The sequence below is a fragment of the Panthera tigris genome, chromosome A3, assembly GCF_018350195.1.
Source record: "Panthera tigris isolate Pti1 chromosome A3, P.tigris_Pti1_mat1.1, whole genome shotgun sequence".
NCBI classification, from domain to species: Eukaryota; Metazoa; Chordata; class Mammalia; order Carnivora; family Felidae; genus Panthera; species Panthera tigris.
Window position 1 is genome coordinate 119,779,759 of NC_056662.1, and position 18,921 is coordinate 119,798,679.

The 18,921-nt window shown below is 41.8% G+C and overlaps 2 protein-coding genes across 5 annotated transcripts; one reads left to right on the forward strand and one right to left on the reverse strand.

Moving 5' to 3' along the window:
- Positions 1-8: 8 nt before the first annotated feature.
- Positions 9-13,831, reverse strand: CENPO (centromere protein O). Of its 4 annotated transcripts, none has more exons than XM_042982367.1 (8): positions 13,688-13,831; positions 13,304-13,405; positions 11,678-11,844; positions 5,543-5,660; positions 4,598-4,878; positions 2,684-2,855; positions 1,577-1,743; positions 9-483 (listed from the first exon to the last, which is right to left on the reverse strand). In XM_042982367.1, exons 2-7 carry the CDS (start codon positions 13,332-13,334, stop codon positions 1,607-1,609), a joined length of 906 nt encoding a protein of 301 aa, XP_042838301.1. In that variant the 5' UTR covers positions 13,335-13,405; positions 13,688-13,831; the 3' UTR covers positions 9-483; positions 1,577-1,606. The 4 variants fall into 4 exon arrangements, with proteins under 4 accessions (XP_042838301.1, XP_007093137.2, XP_042838302.1 ...); XM_007093075.3 differs by having other exon boundaries at positions 4,598-4,857; positions 13,672-13,831; XM_042982368.1 differs by having other exon boundaries at positions 1,632-1,743; positions 13,672-13,831.
- On the forward strand, positions 13,766-16,868 carry PTRHD1 (peptidyl-tRNA hydrolase domain containing 1). The gene is made up of 2 exons (XM_007093072.3): positions 13,766-14,061; positions 16,527-16,868. The coding sequence occupies exons 1-2, from the start codon at positions 13,810-13,812 to the stop codon at positions 16,695-16,697; spliced, it is 423 nt and encodes a 140-aa protein (XP_007093134.1). The 5' UTR covers positions 13,766-13,809; the 3' UTR covers positions 16,698-16,868.
- Positions 16,869-18,921: the final 2,053 nt, after the last annotated feature.

Genomic DNA, 18,921 nt, shown 5'->3' on the forward strand with positions numbered 1-18,921 from the left:
ACTTTAGGTTTAAAAATCTCAAGCCTTCATTTGTTCATGGATACGTGAGCTCTGAGGGTGGCCATACTATTCCTCAGCGTGCCTGTAGCTTCCTCAGAGAGTAGGGGTCTTAGGCATAGTACTGGAACAATCCTTCCAGAGCCCGGGTCTGACCAGCCCTCCTTCCCCCAGAGAGGCCACGGCCACTGTGAGCGGGAACGTATCCGAGGTGGGACAGAGCTGCCTTTGCTGCGGGGCTGGGAGCACAGGTGGGAGAGCTGTGCTTCGGACGAGGACCTGGCAGGACTCGACCACTGAGCGGCCAGCTGCTCTCCCTGGCGCACACGTGGAAGGCCTCTTTCAGGCTGGAGAGCTGCTGGTCTCCATATGGTCCGGGCTAGGCGAACCGGCCCTCATGCTGATGTTCCTGATAATCTTGAAAGGTTCTTCTGGAACCCCTGCCACCTTAGTCATGAGAGCAGAAAGTGCAATATTTCCTTTTACCTGGTGGGAGGGAGGGAAAGGGAATTTATTTCTGAGAGAAAAATATATAAACAGATCTTCTACATTTATATTTTTAACTTTCTGTTAAACACTTTCCAATATTGCCTTGCCTCTTGAGCTCTTGCTACAGTCGCCTTTGCTACTGCTTTAAAAGAGAATTTACAGGTATTGATAAAGAAGACTGTTTTATTAAAAGCTTTATTCAACTTGGATGTGATCACTGTGAAAATTCTGTTAACACCAATCATCTGAAAAGCGCTAAGTGCTTTGCTAACTCACACCACTCATCCTTACCACATGCCTAGAAGGCAAGAGCCTGAACTAAGACATCTCTCTTACTCTCAAGCTGCTTCCTTCTAATGGTGGGCCGAGCTGGCTCTACGAGTCCCCTGTGCTCCCACACACATAGGTTACTTCCTGGTCATCAGGTCCAAAGAGGGACCACGGTAGAGACCTGGCTGCAGTTCTGGGGCAGGAAGGGGGGTCAGGACTCCGATCAGGCCTGTGCAGCATGGGAGAGCTTGCAGAAGACAGATGAGGGAGGTCTGCTTCCCTTTGTAACCGCTGAGTCTGAGCAGACGTCTGATCGTGCTTTTTTATAGCTGACCTAACACATTCAACTGACGTGTTTTAGAAAACAAAGCATTTGCCACATAGAGCCCTGATTATCCACAGTATGTTCTCACACCATATTCTTTATGAAACAGGGGCCTAGAATACACTGTGCTGCAATCTACGGATCAAACATGTTTTCCTTAACTGTCATTCAGGAACCCAGAATGTTGTAAAAACTTTATTTTCAAAAGACTCAGGAAAACGAGGCAGAAATAAAGCTTTCATAAAAGCGACTCTTCAGTTGAATGGTACATACTCCCTCTTTCACAAAATGCCTTCTGCCCCACACACATTCTGATTTTCAGCTAAAATATATGATCAAATCAATACCTCAATTGTCCAAACTTGCCCCTTACCATCATGATGAGATGAATGTTCTCATTACAAGGATGGTCCCTAGGCAAGGGCTCTGAGTCTTTCAATAGTTTTCAGTTCCCAGGACCACACCTGGGACTGTGCACAGTACTACTTTACTCACTTTTGACATGTTCCCAGTGAAAATAATATTCTAGGAGACCAGGCTCATATCCAACCTTTCTCCGTTTCTTGCAAACGAAGTAAACACTTGATGCAGGGGCTTCGTAAAAAACAGATTTTCATGGGATGCTCGCTGTTCTTCCCATGAAGTGGATGAGGTGTCCGTCCCTAAAACAGATTAAGTCAATCTCATTTAGTGCAACTGGGGGAACCTGAACCTGGATCACTGGTGTTCTGGACCCACGTAACTTTTTTTTTTTTGGTCTGGAGGAAAGAGGCTGCCCTTTATTGGACCAATGAAGTTTTGAGACCCGAACAGACCCTGCCCAGAAGGAAGCCTAAAATCTATGGTGTGAAATCTGCAGCAGCTTCAAATTTTCCACCTCCTAAAAATATTTTATCCTATTTTTCATTATTGCCCATGTCACATTATGATGGTATATTTAACTATAAAACTGTATCATAAAGCTCTCTCAGCCAGCCCTAAAAAATTCCCATCCAGAGAAGGGTCTCTAGAGAGCGACATATACACTTGTCTACTTGGCTTCTTAGTGAAATGAGTCTTTTGGCTTTCTCCATCATAAGTGACCCTCTGACAGCCTCATGAGCTGTCTCTCTTCAGGAGGGGTCTCCAAAGAAAACAAATCTTAAACTGGAGGAGCATTAGCAGACTTGGATGGAACAAAGGAGAGGGAACAAGGGTAAATTATGTCTACTACCCACAAAAAGGAGAGAAAAACTGGTAGAAAGAAGGAAAACATTCGGGGCACCTGGGTGGCTCGGTCAGTTAAGCGTCTGACTTCCACTCAGGTCATGATCTTCCAGTTCCTGAGTTCAATCCCCCCATCAGGCTCTCTGCTGTCAGCACAGAGCCTGCTTCAGATCACTCACTCTCAATATCTCTCTCTCTCAAAAATATACGTTAAAAAATATATTTAAAAAAAAGAAAAATATTCTTTGTATTTTACTGAGTAAATTTCTGGTAGATTAACAGAAGAACGGGTCTCCAAAGGTCCAACTGATGTAATCTACCTATTTTACCGTCTCATTCAACCTGAGTAACGCTGAGCCCATTGTAATCTCTTCACTGAGGCATCCTTCCTCTCACCTTGGTACGTAATGGTGACGTCAGTTGGAAGGGTTGTCGTGAGGTCCTTATACAGCAGTCTAGCACAAAATGGGAACGACCGACTCTGTGGCTCCACTTTGTAAGTAAACGACAGCAAGTTGCACAGCGAGTTTCTCTGCAAGGGCCCAGCCAGAAAGGCTGCAAAGTCTCTCTAAGGGGTGTGGGGGTCAGAAGAGACACACAATGTACGATGACTACAGTTCCAAAGGCAGTGAGTGGTTGTGACACTTCAAACAAACATGTCTACAAAAATAGGGCCCATTAATCAAATTTCAGAGAACTAAACAAAAGAGAAAAGCCTGTAAAAAGGACTAATGATAAAGATGTGAAGAGTTAGTGGCATCCTAGAAAGAACTGCAGAAAACACTAAATAAACGGCTGGGGGTTGGGGGCGTAAGGGAGATACAATTTCTGCCAAGAATTTCATTGTCTTCATACAGTTGGCTAAGATGCTTTGTGTCTGTGTCCACGTTATCAGTGTAAGTTTAACTGATAACTAAGAGCTTCAGAGTCATTCTAAATGCATGGGTGGAACACAGCTTCTAAAAGTCATATATTCCTTATCTGTACTCATTTCCTGTCTACTTAAAAGCACTTTTTTTCTCACCCAACCCTAGCTCCAATGCAACCCCAAGAATGTAGGCCAGAGTTCAGGCAAAGATGGATAGTATTCCTCTATGTATTACTCTGCTTTGCAACTATACCTAAGATTCAGCAAGACACTTGGTACAGAGTAAGTACTCTATAAATCCCTGCTGAATTAACAGTACAGAAACTGTATAGGCATTCCTCAGAGATACTGTGGGGTCAGTTCCAGACTGCTGCAATGAAGCAAGTCAAATGAATTGTTTGGTTTCCCAGGACAGTTATGTTTATACCATACTGTAGCTTATTAAGTACACAATAGCATTATGTCTAAAAAACCAATGTACGTATCTTTTTAAATTTATCTATTTTGAGAGAAAAATTGAGAGAGAGGGAGGGGCAGAGAGAATCCTAAGCAAGCTCCACACTATCAGTACAGAGCCCAACATGGGCCTTGATCTCACAAACTGTGAGATCATGACCTGAGCTGAGATCAAGAGTCAGTCGCTTAACCAGCTGAGCCACCCAGGCACCCCCCTGCCAATATGCAGATCTTAATTAAAAAACACTTTATTACTAAAAAATGCTAACCATCATCTGAACATTTAGTGAATCGTAATCACTGATCAGATCACCATAACAAATAATGAAGAAGTTTGAAGTATTGAGAGAATTAACAAAATGTGACACAGAGACACAAAATGAGCAAATGCTGTTGGAGAAATGGCACAAATAGGCTTGCTCAACACAAGGTTGCCACAAACCTTCAATCTGTAGAAAAACACAATATCTGCACAGTGCAATAAAGAGAAGTACAATAAAATGAGGTATGATTGTACTTTGTGAAGGGAAGAAAGGGTCAAGTATAAAAGCTTGACGACTACCATTCGGGAGTGAAAAATCCCTTAACCAGCATCCATGCTTCAACAGCATCCAGAATTTCAAAAGGGGAAGAAGGTGGAAAATAACTTGTATATAAATAAGAAACACGCATCAGAAGGACAATGGTCAAACTTCTGGCTCAGAATTATAAAGCATTTTAAATACAAAAGAGGAGTGCCTGGGTGGCTCAGTAGGTCATGATCCCAGGGTCATGGGATAGAGACCCACGTGGGCTCTGTGCTGAGTGTGGAGCTTGCTTGAGATATTCTTTCTCTCTCTCCCTCTGCCCAATCCTCTACTTGAGCATTCTCTCTAAAATAAAAAAAAATAAGATAAAATATAAAAAATAACTTGCCCCCCACCTTTTTTCACCTTTTGAGCCTATTCTTGGCTAATAAAATCCTATATAAGATCCCAGACAGATACCTGAAGTTGATCTGCCTGGTACTTCCTCCCAGCGTAAGCATTTAGGTATTCGCAGAGACAGAACAGGAAGTGCTGAATATTAGTCTGTAAGTATTTTGCAGATATCTCCTCTAGGGGAATGAAGACTGGAACTGAATGGTGATGTATCCGAAGTGGCTTCTGTATGACAAGGTCGACAAAATAGGAATCCAGCAAATTTCCCTCAAAAGCAGTGCTGATGCAGACACAGACCCCTCGGCTGGTCCGTTTCCCACTGAGCCCTGAAGCAAACAAGTTGATACCTGTCAACACATGTCAGCAAAGGTAGTTTCTTTCTCAGCTGTGCAATCACTTCAGCACTGCCTCATACACACAATATGTTTGTTGAATGAACAATCAAATGTTTGTTGAATGAACATAATAGACTCTTTATTCTGACGCTGCCTCACTTCAGATTTGAGTTGTTAAAACCATGGAAGATGGTGGAAAAGATAAAACATCCTTATATCAAATTATGGAAGAAGAGATTTGGAAATTTTCATGTTACTCCTTTTTCTGAGTGTCAAATAATGTATGATAGTGCAGTTCCTTCCACAATCCTCTTATGCCATAGATAATGGGCAGGATAAATCCCCATTATAGTAGGAAAACAGAGACTTACTAGGTTGAAACAACTTGACCAGTGATATCAAGCCAGCCAGCAGCAAAGGCAGTTCTACCACAGGGTCCAACACACACTAGAGCTAAAATGAATAATCTAAGCTGGCCACCAACCAATCTTCCGCAAAAAGTGGCCGATTTTATAAGTGAAGATGCCCACAAACAGTATGCCAGCTTTGTGTGTATAGGCTGAAGAAGGCAAAATCCATGCTCATGAAATAAGTCCAGGACTAATAATATATCTAGCAAAGCAATGCACTAGAGACAAGAGACTCAGACTGAAACAGGTCAGAAAATAAATTATACCTGTAAAACGATATGCCTGCAAAATGGCTTTCATATTTTCCTCTTTTCCTCCCACAGCTTCTTGCTCACTGATCTCCAATGTTTGGTCGAGTTCTGCATTGGCAGTAGATGCTTTAATCTGCAAAATATGCAGCAAATCAAACTGGGTGCAAAGGGGCATAGCATAGGGTCCTTGCCCTCACATAAATGCAGAGTATTTTTTATTATGTAATAAGTGTATTATGCTACAGTGACCCATTAGTGCTATGAATTCACAAGAAAGGAAAAATTTTGTCAGTCACTGTGCTAGAAATCAGAGTAGCAACTGTGCTGGCCCAAAGAAGAATCAGGACTTTGATAGGAATGGAGAATATTGTGAGAAGAAAAAGAAAAGGGTATAAAGCAAGTCTAGGGTAAGCACAGGGTAGCAAAGCAATGAAAACATGACATTATCACAGCTTGTGGGATATAGTTAAAGCCACGTGACAGGCACTGAATGTTTGTATCCCTCAAAATTCATATGCTGAAATCTAATGCCCAATGTGATGGTATTTGGAGGCAGGGCCTCTGGCTGGTGATTAGGTCACAATATTGGAGCCTTCATGAATGAGATTAGTGCCCTTGTAAGAGACCCGAGAGAGCTAGCTCACCCCTTCCAGCATGTAAACTACACTTCTAGCACTTCAACTACAGTGAGAAGACTACCATCAATGAGGAAGTAGGTCCTCATCAGACACTGAATCTGCCGGGTCCATAATCTTGGACTTCCCAGGCTCTAGAACTGTGAGAAACGTGTGTTGTTGATAGGTCACCCAGTTTATGGTATTTTTGTTCCAACAGCCCATATTTGACCAAGACACTGTGCTTAGTGAAAAATTTATAACCCTCACAAACAAAAAGGGGAAAAGAAAGACTAAAAAAAAAAAATCAGTAAGTATTCATCTCAGGAAGCTAAAAAGCAACTTAAATGTAAAGAATAGAAGGAAGGGTATAGTGAATTATGAGAAAATATCAATGAAAATGCAACACAAATGTGTAAAAGAGAAAAATCAATAATGCCAAAAGTTGGTTCTTTAATAAAACTGATACAAAACTGATAACAAGACTGATCAAGGAGAGAAAAAGAGAAGAGTGATCACAAATTACCAATCAGATTAAAAACTGAGACAATGCTACTGATCAATCCTATTCACAAGATAGTTGTTTAAGAAGCTTCAAACAACTTTATGGCACAAAAACAGACACTCAGATCAATGGAACAGAATAGAGAACCCAGAAATGGACCCAAAGACGTATGGCCAACTAATCTTTGACAAAGCAAGAAAGAAGATTCAATGGAATAAAGGCAGTCTCTTCAGCAAATGGTGCTGGGAAAACTGGACAGCGACATGCAGAAGAATGAACCTGGACCATTTTCTTATACCAGACACAAAAATAAACTCAAAATGGATGAAAGACCTCAATGTAAGACAGGAAGCCATCAAAATCCTCAAGGAGAAAGCAGGCAAAAACCTCTTTGATCTTGGCCGCAGCAACTTCTTCCTCAACATATCTCCAGAGGCAAGGGAAACAAAAGCAAAACTGATCAGGACCTCATCAAAATAAAAAGCTTCTGCACAGCAAAGGAAGTAATCAGCAAAACTAAGAGGTAATTGATGGAATGGGAGAAGATATTTGCAAATGACATATCAGATAAGAGTATCCAAAATCTATAAAGAACTTATCAAACTCAACACCCAAAAAATAATCCAGTGAAGACGGGCAAACATGAATAGACACTTCTCCAAAGAAGACATCCAGATGGCCAACCCACACAGGAAAAAACGCTCAACATCACTCATCATCAGGGAAATACAAATCAAAACCACAATGAGATACCACCTGTCAGAATGGCTAACATTAACAACAAAGGCAACAACAGATGTTGGTGAGGATGTGAAGAAAGAGGATCTCTTTTGCACTGCTGGTGAGAATGCAAACTGGTGCAGTCACTCTGGAAAACAGTATGTAGGTTCCTCAAAAAACTAAAAATAGAACTACCCTATGACCCAGCAATTGCACTACTAGGTATTTACCCAAGGGATACAGGTGTGCTGTTTCGAAGGGGCGCATGCACCCCAATGTTTATAGCAGCACTATCGACGATAGCCAATGTATGGAAAGAGCCAAATGTCCAAGGACGGATGAATGGATAAAGATGTGGTATATATATACAATGGAGTATTACCTGGCAATCAAAAAAAATGAAATCTTGCCATTTGCAACTACATGGCTAGAACTAGAGGGTGTTATGCTAAGTGAAATCAGTCAGTCGGAGAAAGACAAATATCACATGACTTCACTCATATGAGGACTTTAAGATACAAAACAGATGCACATAAGAGAAGGGAAGCAAAAATAATATAAAAACAGGGGAGGGGAAGGTGCCGGGATGGCTCAGTCGGTTAACTGTCCAACTTCGGCTCAGGTCATGATCTCACAGTTCGTGAGTTCAAGCCCCACATCAGGCTCTGTGCTAACAGCCCAGAGCCCACTCTGCCCCTCCCCCACTCACATTCTGCCTCTCTCTCTCTCTCTCAAATAAACATTAAAAATTAAAAAAAAAAACAAACCAGGGAGGGGGACAAAACTTAAGAGACTCTTAAATATAGAGAACAGAGGGTTACTGGAGGGGTTGTGGGAGGGTGGGATGGGCTAAATGGGTAAGGGGCATTGAGGAATCTACTCCTGAAATCATTGTTGCACCATATGCTAACTTGGATGTAAATTAAAAAATAAATTATTAATAAAAACTAAAAAATTAAAAAAACAAAAATAAAACAAAACAGAAACAAAAATAAAAACAAAAACAAGAAGGTTCAAACAACTTTAAATGAAATGCAATTTACCAAAGATGACCCAAAGGGAAACAGGAAATATAAAAGCTTTATATTAATCAAAGAAATTGAATCAGAAACTTAAAACCTTCCCACAGAGGAGGCCCAAAGTTTTACCAGGTAGTTCTTTACAAATATTTAAGGAAAAACCACACCAATTTTATATAAACTTTTCCAATGAACAGAAAAAGAGGAAAATATATCAACTCCCTTTATAAGACCCAGTTAAATTTGATGCCAAAACCCGAAAAGGACATTAAAAAAAAAAAAAAAAAAAAGCACAAGACAATCTCAAGAATTTAGATGTAAAAGTCCTATTAGCAAATATTAGCAAATAGAATTCAACATTATATAGAAAGGTAATACATCAAACCAACGTAGGTTTATTCTAAAAATGTAAGCCATTATCATTCAAACACCAATCAATATGTATCACCACATTAATAAAAGAAAAGCCATACAACCACCTTAATGTATGCAGTAAAAACATTTGATAAAATTCAATACTTGATCACAATTAAATGAGCAAGCTAGACATAGAAGACCCTTTCCTTAATCTGATAAGAGTATGTATACAAAATTTAGAGCAAACAGGTTGACTCTAAGATTATCTCTACTCAACAATATAGGAAACAACTTAGCTAGTAGAATAAGGCAAGGAAAACAAATTACAAGGATTGGAAAGAAGTAAAACTGTTAGTGTTTGCATATGACATGATTCCAGATGTAGAAATCCCAAAAGAATAGAGAGATAAATAGAATTAATGTAGATTTAGCAAAGTTGTCATAAAGTCAATATATAAAAATCAAATATATTTCTACATAATATGAAAATAAAATTTCTAAAAGATAATACATCAGGGGCTATTAAAATAGGACTTGTGGGTCAAACCTATCTTGACACTTATTTTTGTAAATAAGGTTTGACTGGAACACACCCACGCATGTACTTATTGTCTATGGCTACTTCACAGTACAACAGCAGAGCTGAATGGTTGCCATAGAGACCAGGTGGCTCACAAAGCCTAAAATAATGACTATCTGGCCTTATACAGAAAGTCTGTGGACCCCTGCCATATACGTTAACATCAGGAAAAATCAAATACATAAAGATAAATATACTGAATGATGTTTAAGACCTCTACACATGGGTGGCTCAGTCGGTTAAGTGTCCGACTTTGGCTCAGGTCATGCATGATCTCACGGTTTGTGAGTCTGAGCCCCACATCAGGCTCTGTGCCGACAGCTCAGGGCCTGGAGCCTGCTTCAGATACTGTGTCTCCTTCTCTCTCTACCCCTCCCCTGCTTGCACTCTGTCTCTCTCAAAAATAAATAAACATTAAAAAAATAATAAAAAAAATAAAGATCTCTACACATAAAACTGCACACATTACTAAGAGAAATTAAAGAACTAAATAAATGGAAAGATACATCATGTACACTGACTGGAAAATGCAATATTGAAAATATTTCAATTCTCTCCAAATTGGTGTATAGATTCAATGCAATCCCAATCAAAACTACAGGTTTTTTGGAAATTGACAGCTGATTCCCAAATTTATGTAAAATTCAAGGGGCCAAGAATAGCCGAGATTATTCTGAAGATGACGACATATATGACAGGTATCCAAACTTACAGTAAATAAATCTCTTGTACCCACATGAAGACAAACAGACCAATGGAACAGAACAGGCCCACAGTGGACCCAGAGATCCATTACAACACAACGGGAAAAGAATGGACATCAAAAAGTGGTAGCAAATGCACTGGATATTCACATGGAAAAACAAAACTAGTAGTATGACCTCTACTTCATCCCATACACAAAAATCAATTCCAGACAGACAGTAGTTCTGAAAGTAAAAAGTACAATAGAGTTTTTAGAAAATACCACAGAACATCTTCACCATCTCAAGTTAGGCAAAGATTTATTAAAAGGAAACAAGAGCAGTAAGTATAAAATTAGACTCCTAAATCAACCTTCATTAAAATGAAGACTGTCTTTTCATCGCAAGACACCATTAGAGTGAAAAGGCAAGCCACAGTCTAAGAGAAGATTCGTAATACATATACTAAAGAATTCATATCCAAAATATGTAAACAATTCTACAATCCAGTAAGAGACACACAACGCAATAAAATTTTTGCAGAAGCCTCAAAAAGCCTATTTCACAACAGAAGACTTTCAAGTATCCAATACAGGTACTCAACAGCATTAGTTATCAGGCAATTGCAAATTACTCCACCATGAGATACTGTGACACTCAGCAGAGTGACAAATTTTTTAAACTGACAATATCAACTACTGGTAAATATGCAAAATGATGGAAATCTTTTACACAGGTGCTGGGAATGTAAAATTGGTGGAATCACTTCCAAAAACTGTTTGGCAGTATTTACTAAGGACAAATATGACCTAGCAATTCTACAAAGTATACACCTGATAGAAAAGTACGTATTTTTACATCAAAAGACAGGAACAAGAATGTTTCACAGCCCTGAAGTGAAATAAAATAATCCAAATGTCGCCAATACAATTAAGTAAATAAATTGTGGAATATTCATAAAATGAAATTACTACACAGCAATAAAAAAGAATGACCACTATGTTCACCAGTATGAATAAATCTCACAGACAACATTCAAAAAAAACAAGTCAGACATAAGTTTACACTTTTTACATTTATATAAAATTCAATGTAGGGTCTTATGAAGCATTTTCCTGGCTGTGTAAGAGTTATTGGAGAAGTAGATATACACGAAGAGAAAACAACGAGCAGACTACTCCAATAATCCCGGCATCCCAATCCCCTGGTAAATATTTACAACATATGTGGATAATCCTTTGGAAGCACAAAGACAACCCAAATGAAAATTTGGCAGGTCTTGCTGACCTATCCTGGCCAAGAGAGAAAACTGAAGAGAAGGAAGCGTCAAAGTTCACTGTGAGGTTTCAAGTCTGTAAGGGAAAGATGGCGGTAATGACAAAAATACCAATGAATGACCCATCAGGCTGAGACTGAAGTAACAAGCTCCTGTCTACAAGTGCAGGCTAAGAGGCTATTATGAAGAACTTGCCTGGCCTATCAGTAACGCCTAACAATTATTGGTTGACACTGATATTAGCTGACTCTACAGAACTGATCATTTGAGAGGTCAAGGACTGAAATCAATCCAGTAAGATCACAGGTAAAACCCATTATACAAATTTGTTAATTCCCAGATCATGCTTATTCTTTATGCTTCAGCAAAGCTTGCCAACATGGCCCCTGTACTCACTCTGGCTTGACGCTGTTTCACTTCAGCCCTGAGCTTATCACGCAGACACCTCAGTTTACGAATCTTGGTCCCAAGATCGCTCTCTGCTGTCTCTCTTGGCGGATCTTCTAAGTTTTTACAGGATCTGCTCATTTGAGTCTCTAGTCTTTCCAAGTGAGCTAAAACACCTGAGGAAAGTAAAAAGGCAATTTCACAAGCATCCAGGGATTTCTGACTCTGGCCACAGGAAGAATTTCAGGGATTAACAGAGGGTTAACTCCCTTCTTAGAACTTTGACCAGCTAAAATGTTAGACATTGGCCACGATTTATAAAACCAGAGGACCTGACAACAAGAATCAAGAATGAACAGCCCTATAGGTTGAGCACTAATGTACAAGCAGTTCCTGACCAGGACAGTCCAACGTGAGCATAATCTGAATATAACTCGTGTCAGTTATCTATGATAAGGACTTATCTATGATAAGGACTGGGTCACCAAATTCACTGACTCTCTCAGACACTGTTATTAAAAATGTAGATTTTTACATTGGCTTTTATGCATGTTTCCCCAAAGTGCTAATGCATAACTCTTTGGATTCAGACATCCAGAGAGTCTTAAGTGTTTTGAAGCTCTGAGAAGTATTATTCACACAGGACTAAAAGGACACTAAAGGGAACTGTCTACAATATTACTGGGATTTAGAAAGGAAAACAAGTTCACAGTCAGACAGAAATTCAAAGGCAAATATCAGTTCCCAAGAGATTAAGGACCATCACAGTTTCATAATGCCAATCAAGTCTAACAATAGAGCATTTGCTGCACATTTCCTACACATTAAGACCCCGTGCTAGATGTTTTACTTGCACATTATGTAAAGAATTAAAGCATGAAGGGGCCCCTGGGTAGCTGAGTCGTTCGTTAAGTGTCTGACTCTTGGTATCAGTTCAGGTCATGATCTCAAGGGTGGGATCAAGCCTTGGGTCAGGCTCTGTACTGACAATGTGAAATCTGCTTGGAACTCTCTCTCCCCTCTTCGCTTGTCTCCTCCTCATGCTCGCGCTCTCTCTCTCTCTCTCTCAAAATAAATAAGCTTAAAAAAAAAATAAAGCATGAAGATAATTCAGTTCTTATTTTCTTTCCACAACCATCACCATAAGGCTACTACTTGCCTCCATTTTCCAGATGAAATGAGCAGAGAATGGCAAAATAACTTGCCCAAGGCCACATTATTTCTAATGGCAGGGCCAGGACACACCCAAGTCTAACCAACACCGAAGTCACCGCTTGGCTCCGATCCTTCCACAGGTGTAATGCATAAATGACCCCACCCAAAAAAATCCTGGAAAGGAATGAGACCTCAGTGACTAGAACTGTAGCTCCGAATATATAAACACTAAGCATTATTATGAGTGTAACCTATCCCTTTAAAAAGGGGCAGGAACCTAGAAATGTCTGAAGTAATTTCCCATCTGCAATGAATAATCTTAGCTGGCCGGTGCCTTTTCAGTCTTCAGTGTTTGGATCTTTCACCATAATGCTCCCAACAGGCCGGGTCACACATCCGTTAGAGGAGGAAAGGGTTGTTTTGATCTAGGCGTCCTCTTTGGCAGCAGTACTAAGGGGGAAAAGGCGACCCTCTGAATACCTCCTTTGGACTTGTCATTCGCCCACTCCATCTCCTCGGATTCCCACCGGCCTTCCTACGAAGTTGTGCAGGCAAGCCTTAATAGGGACCCAGATGTCTTTGCTGGTAAAAGAAAAAAGGCAAGAAAGTCACATCTATTCACGGTAGGGCGCACACAACTCAGGCACGCATCGTCGGGTGTCGCGAGACACCCCAAGCGACACCGCTAGGACTCCCCTTCCCTCACCCGTCCTACCCTGCCCGTTCCCCGGTCCTAGCCGGCAGTCTACTTGCCCCCGCGCGTGCCCCACAACACGGCTTTAAGAGGCTGTTCAGCCTTCCACCCCGACCACGGTCTCGTCCGTCACCGGGTCTTCTTTTCCCCTTACCTCTTCTCTCGCTCACCCAGGCCAAGGTTGAGTTCCCGCCGTCCACGCCTTCAAAACCAAACCAATCGGACCCAGCGTGCTTTGCGCCGCCACCGTACAAAAACATGGCTGCGCTCAGGGCCCCTCCCTCATCCCGGCATGCACCGGGGAGTAGGGCCGGTCTTTCTGTGGGCCCGGAAGATGGCGGCCTCTGGCGCAGAGCCGCAGATCCTAGTCCAGTACTTGGTGTTACGAAAGGATCTGTCGCAGGCTCCATTCTCCTGGCCGGCAGGCGCAATGGTAGCGCAGGCTTGTCACGCAGCCACCGCGGCCTTGCACATTCACCGCGACCACCCCCACACGGCCGCTTACCTTCGGGACCTGGGGCGCATGCGCAAGGTGGTCCTCGAGGTGAGGCACCCGGCGGAGGGGGAGGGGTGCCGAAGTCGTCGGGACCGGAAGTGGGTGTGGTCTTGGTGCAGAGGCCTTACTTGGTCGAGTAGGTGTGGCGTGAGTGGGGAGGAGTCTTCTAAGTAAGGTTTGGGGAGGTTGCCGAGACTTGAGCGATGGCCCCGGGAGCTTTACTTCGGCCGGTCGGGGGGGCCTCTGTGAAGAGTGAGTGGACATTGGGTTATTAAGACTTCCCGCCCCCTTCCGCTCTCATCGGCGTCCCTCTTAATAGAGGGGTATGACACCTAATTATTTGAAAAATAAATGTGTACATATATTGAACCTAGCTTCATAAATAACCAGATACCGCTGGTGTAAAATAGAGGTAAGGTTCGTTTTGCAGGTGGCCAAACAGATCTTACCCTTATCTTTTCCCTTTGTCAATTTTGCTTCTGGAAGTGTAACCTAGGAAGATACCAGATACCAGACGCATCGAAGAGCATTGTATACAGATCAAGAATATTCATAGGAGCACTTTATAATAGTAAAGAATGTGGAAATCACCAAATTTCCAGCACTAGTGATTGGTTAATTTTATGCTTAAAATGTGCTATTATAAAGCTAGTATAAATCACGGTTTTTGAAGCATATTTAGTTGGCATGGAAGAGTGCTCATTATGTTATGCTAACCGAACTATATTCTAACTACAAAATGATCCAGATTTTGAAAGGGAAAACTAAGGAAATACATCCACATATTGAGCAGGTGGTGAGATTTGGGTTATTTTCTAATGCTTCTCTATTCTTTTTAGTTTTCTACATTAAACACATATTTTACTTTACATTATAAAATGTACTATAAACAAACTAGAATCCTAGGGCGGAGATGGGATAATCCCTTAATGGCCAGCTGACAAAGCAGATTGTCTTTCAAGAGAAAGATTTCTGTTGGGTAGTAAAACATCAGTCAGTAACCTAGGGGAAAGTGTCTTGAGAATCTATGAGTAGACAGAAAAGAAACAGATAGCTTTTCATTTAGACTTTTTATAGGAAGAGGACCTCAAGAAATCATCTGGCTCAGACATCTCCCTCTCCCTCACGTTCAGGCAGATAATGTATTTATTTACCCCTTTTCTCAGATGAGAGATCTGAAGCCCACAGAGATTAGACGACTTCCCTTAAGTATAGAAGATACCTGATGAGAGGTGCTCGGGTGGCTCCCGTCAGTTGAGCATCCGATTCTTGATTTCGGCTCAGGTCATGATCTCACATTGGAGAGAGATGGAGCCCGAGCTATTAGCACAGAGCCTGCCGTGCTTAAGATTCTCTCTCCCCCTATCTACCCCTCCCCCACTCATGCTTTCTTTCTCCCTCAAAATAAACTCAAAGGTCACACCATCACTAAGTAGCAGAGCAATGGACTCCCTCTAACTCACTGTCCTATGCTGCTATGTGGTGCTGAAGAAGGAGTGGGGAGGGCGGTGGGAGTCCATGAGTTCTCCAGCATGGCTGTGCCCAGAGGACTCTAGCTAAAGAGTGGCAATCCCTGCATCCTCCTATTTGATAAGACAAACCTCTAGTTATCTTAATGGCTTCCGCCCTCACAGGCAAAAAATATACATTATCCCAAATAACACACTATCTTTTTTTTTTTTTTTGAGAGAGAGAGAGAGAGAGAAAAAGCACGAGCGGGGGAGGGGCAGAGAGAGAGGGAGACACAGAATCTAAAGCAGGCTCCAGGCTCTGAGCTGTCAGCACAGAGCCCTATGCAGGGCTCAAACTCACAAACCACAAGATCGTGACCTGAGCCGAAGTTGGATGCTCAACTGACTGAGCCACCCAGGCGCCCCTAACACACTATCTTCCTTTTGAGTGCTAGCTTTAATACCTCCTATTAATGGGAGTCAGTGTGGTGACAGAGAAACAATCTGAGAAGGATGTTAGAGATTGGTTTGCCCTCTGAGCTAACAAGTGGGAACTGTCCCAGCGAAAGGAAAACCTTTCCAGGTTTAGGAGGGGTCCGATGGGAGGGGAGGATGGAGCTCGAGGTGATGTGTTGTTAGAAATCTTTTCATAGTCCACTCTTAACATCACAGCTGGCTGAAGCATTAGGGATAGCTGTGTGGACACCAGCCGAAGAGAAGTAGAAAATCTAGAGAGCATAATTACTGACAACGCATACAGCATCTCAAGAGGGAAGAGAAAAATCTCCATTTTAGAAACAAGCATATTAAGCCTGTCCCTCTCCTACTCCCAGGCAGCTTATCTAAGGTCCTACAGAGAGTGAATGGCAAGTGGGGCAGTAAAGCTGTTGCTTCTGGAGACACGCTCTATAGCTCCTTCGTTGAGAGAGCTGCTCTCCACTTTTCAGTCCAGAGGAAACCCCCCTACCCACCCACCCCCACACACACACTTTTTTTTTCATTGCCTTCTGACACTTCCTAAAGGGGCCATTCAATCTGTGTTCTGTGCTCTGCTCCTGGTAGGCTGCAGATGAAAGCACCCTGAAGGAGCTGGCTGAGACCCTGCAACAGAGCAACATTGACCACATGCTGTGGCTGGAGCAGCCAGAGAATATCGCCACTTGCATTGCGCTCCGTCCCTACCCCAAAGAAGAAGTGAACCAGTATTTGAAGAAGTATCGATTGTTCAAGTGACTCATGCTATCAGTTGCCTTGATATCTTTATCAGCTGGATCCAGAAACTGCATGCCATCTATCCCTGAGCATCATGTACTCCTTTCAATGGCAACTCGTTCTTCTCTTTAGGCTGTGAGTGTTTCTGGAGGGTCAAACACATGTTCGTATTAAAGTTGTCATTAATAAGTACTTCCTCTAATTATTTTTGATTTGTTCAGATGGGGAAAGTAGGTAAGCAGCAATATGGTCCGTGGGTCATGGCTCAAATAGAAGATTTGGTTAGACTCCTATCCAGGGATCAAGGGAACACCCTTCCTTCTTTATTAGGAATAATAGAGTTCTTCCAGTCACCCAGGTTTTCAATTTTGCCTTTGAATTCTTTATTTCTTATTCACATCTAGATATATTCATTGAATCTAGGACAATATCAATTTCAAGATACACCATTACTTTACATGTTGTTAAGAAAGAAGAGATGCTGCCAGTTAAGACACGTGATTAACCATAAGATGTATTTCAGTTTCAAAGGTGTTAAAATACACATACGCGCGCGCATACACACAAATATGTATGTATTTGGTGAAATTTGTCAAGTACTAGAGCTATGGTAGTTTTCAGGGCTCCCGCCCGGTATCAGGCTCTCATTTTGTTCATCAGAGTGTCCCACTAGTGACTCCTGTGTGTCCTGGCTACCGTCCAGCAGACTTTCTGACACCAGGTTTGTTTAGGACCATTGAGCACCCTGTTCGGTATAGACTCCTACTTGCTCTTAGAATAAAGGTAAAATCTCAGTTTAGCCTTCAGACCCTCCACATTTATATTTCCTACCCACCTTTTTAAGTTTATCTTCTACTCTTTCTGTATCCAAACTTGAGGTTTCAACAAGGTACTCCAGTTGCCGCCTGCCGGTCTCTGGCCTGGGAGTCAAGTGTTCATACTCTTCCCTCCCCATTCCCACATCTGGACTTTAAACTATTTCCAGCTCAAGTTTGATCACCTTCAGCGAGTCTTACCCAGCCCCAAATGATAACACCCTTTCTGAACCTCTAGAACACTCTGTACAATGTTTTACATGTTTCTATAAACATTTGGAGACATCTACAGAAATTGTTTGGACATCTGTGAAGCAAAAGTTATAAAGGGTAATATGATCAGCAGGTATCTGTTGCAAGTCTACTGTGGCAGGCTGTATTTAGAGTTGAGGATATAAGGATGAACAGAAGTTTTTGCCTTCAGGTAGTGAAGAATCTAATGAGAAGACAGAAACCTAGATAATTCATGTAGAGAAGATTGTACAAGGTAATGTGGGTAGACCTTCCCCTTTCCCTCTAGATACCAAGACAACTAAGACACTAGATACAAAGATTTTCTGTTATAAGAGACGGTTGTTTCAAACTAAGAGAGTGGATGGAGAATTGCTGGGGGGCTGAGGGCAGAGCCGATTCCGGGAAGCCAAGTGAATAAGAGATTCAAGGAGGGGAGAGCAATCGAGTGCAGCATAGAATTTCAGTATATAAGTACTGAAAACATTTAGCAGTTGGGAACATGCTGGTGAACTTGCTGAAAGCAGCTGAAATAGCATATGAGGGTGGGACTCCGACTGCCATCTGTTGAGACAAAAATGGGAGGGGAGGCAAGAGGTGAGGACTATTCAAGAAGCTCGAATGGGAGAATGATTGAATGGGGGTTGGAAAGGTGAATGCTGGGTCCCATAGGGGGAATTTTCTTAGATGTTTGAGCAAGTTTATGGGTGAGGAGATGGAGAGTAAGGAGAAGAGAGATTGAAGTTACTACATAGAATAACTGATAAAGTCCAGAAAAAGTGGGAAGAGGTGGGGTTAAGGACATAGGGAAGGACTGGCCTTGAACAGAGAGAGAAGGTGGGAGGAGAGAGAGAGAGAGAGAGAGGGAGAGAGAGACACACAGAGAGAGAGACTTTAATGAAACTGGAGGAAAGAAGTGAGGAAATATATATATATACACACATGAGTTTACAGATTGGAGAAGGGAGAAAGTTGAAGACTATCCTTATTGACTTAATTTTCTTCTATGAAGTAGGAAGTTTATAGCCTTTAATAACACTGAACAAACTTACTGAGCACTGTATTATATGGCAAAGTATAGTGGTTTAGACCACATACTCTAGTGTCAAATGGCCTGAGTCCAAATCCTGGCTCTCATACATTCAAATGGTGTGAACTCAGACAAGTCAACTTCCCTGAGCCCCAGTTCCTTCATTGTA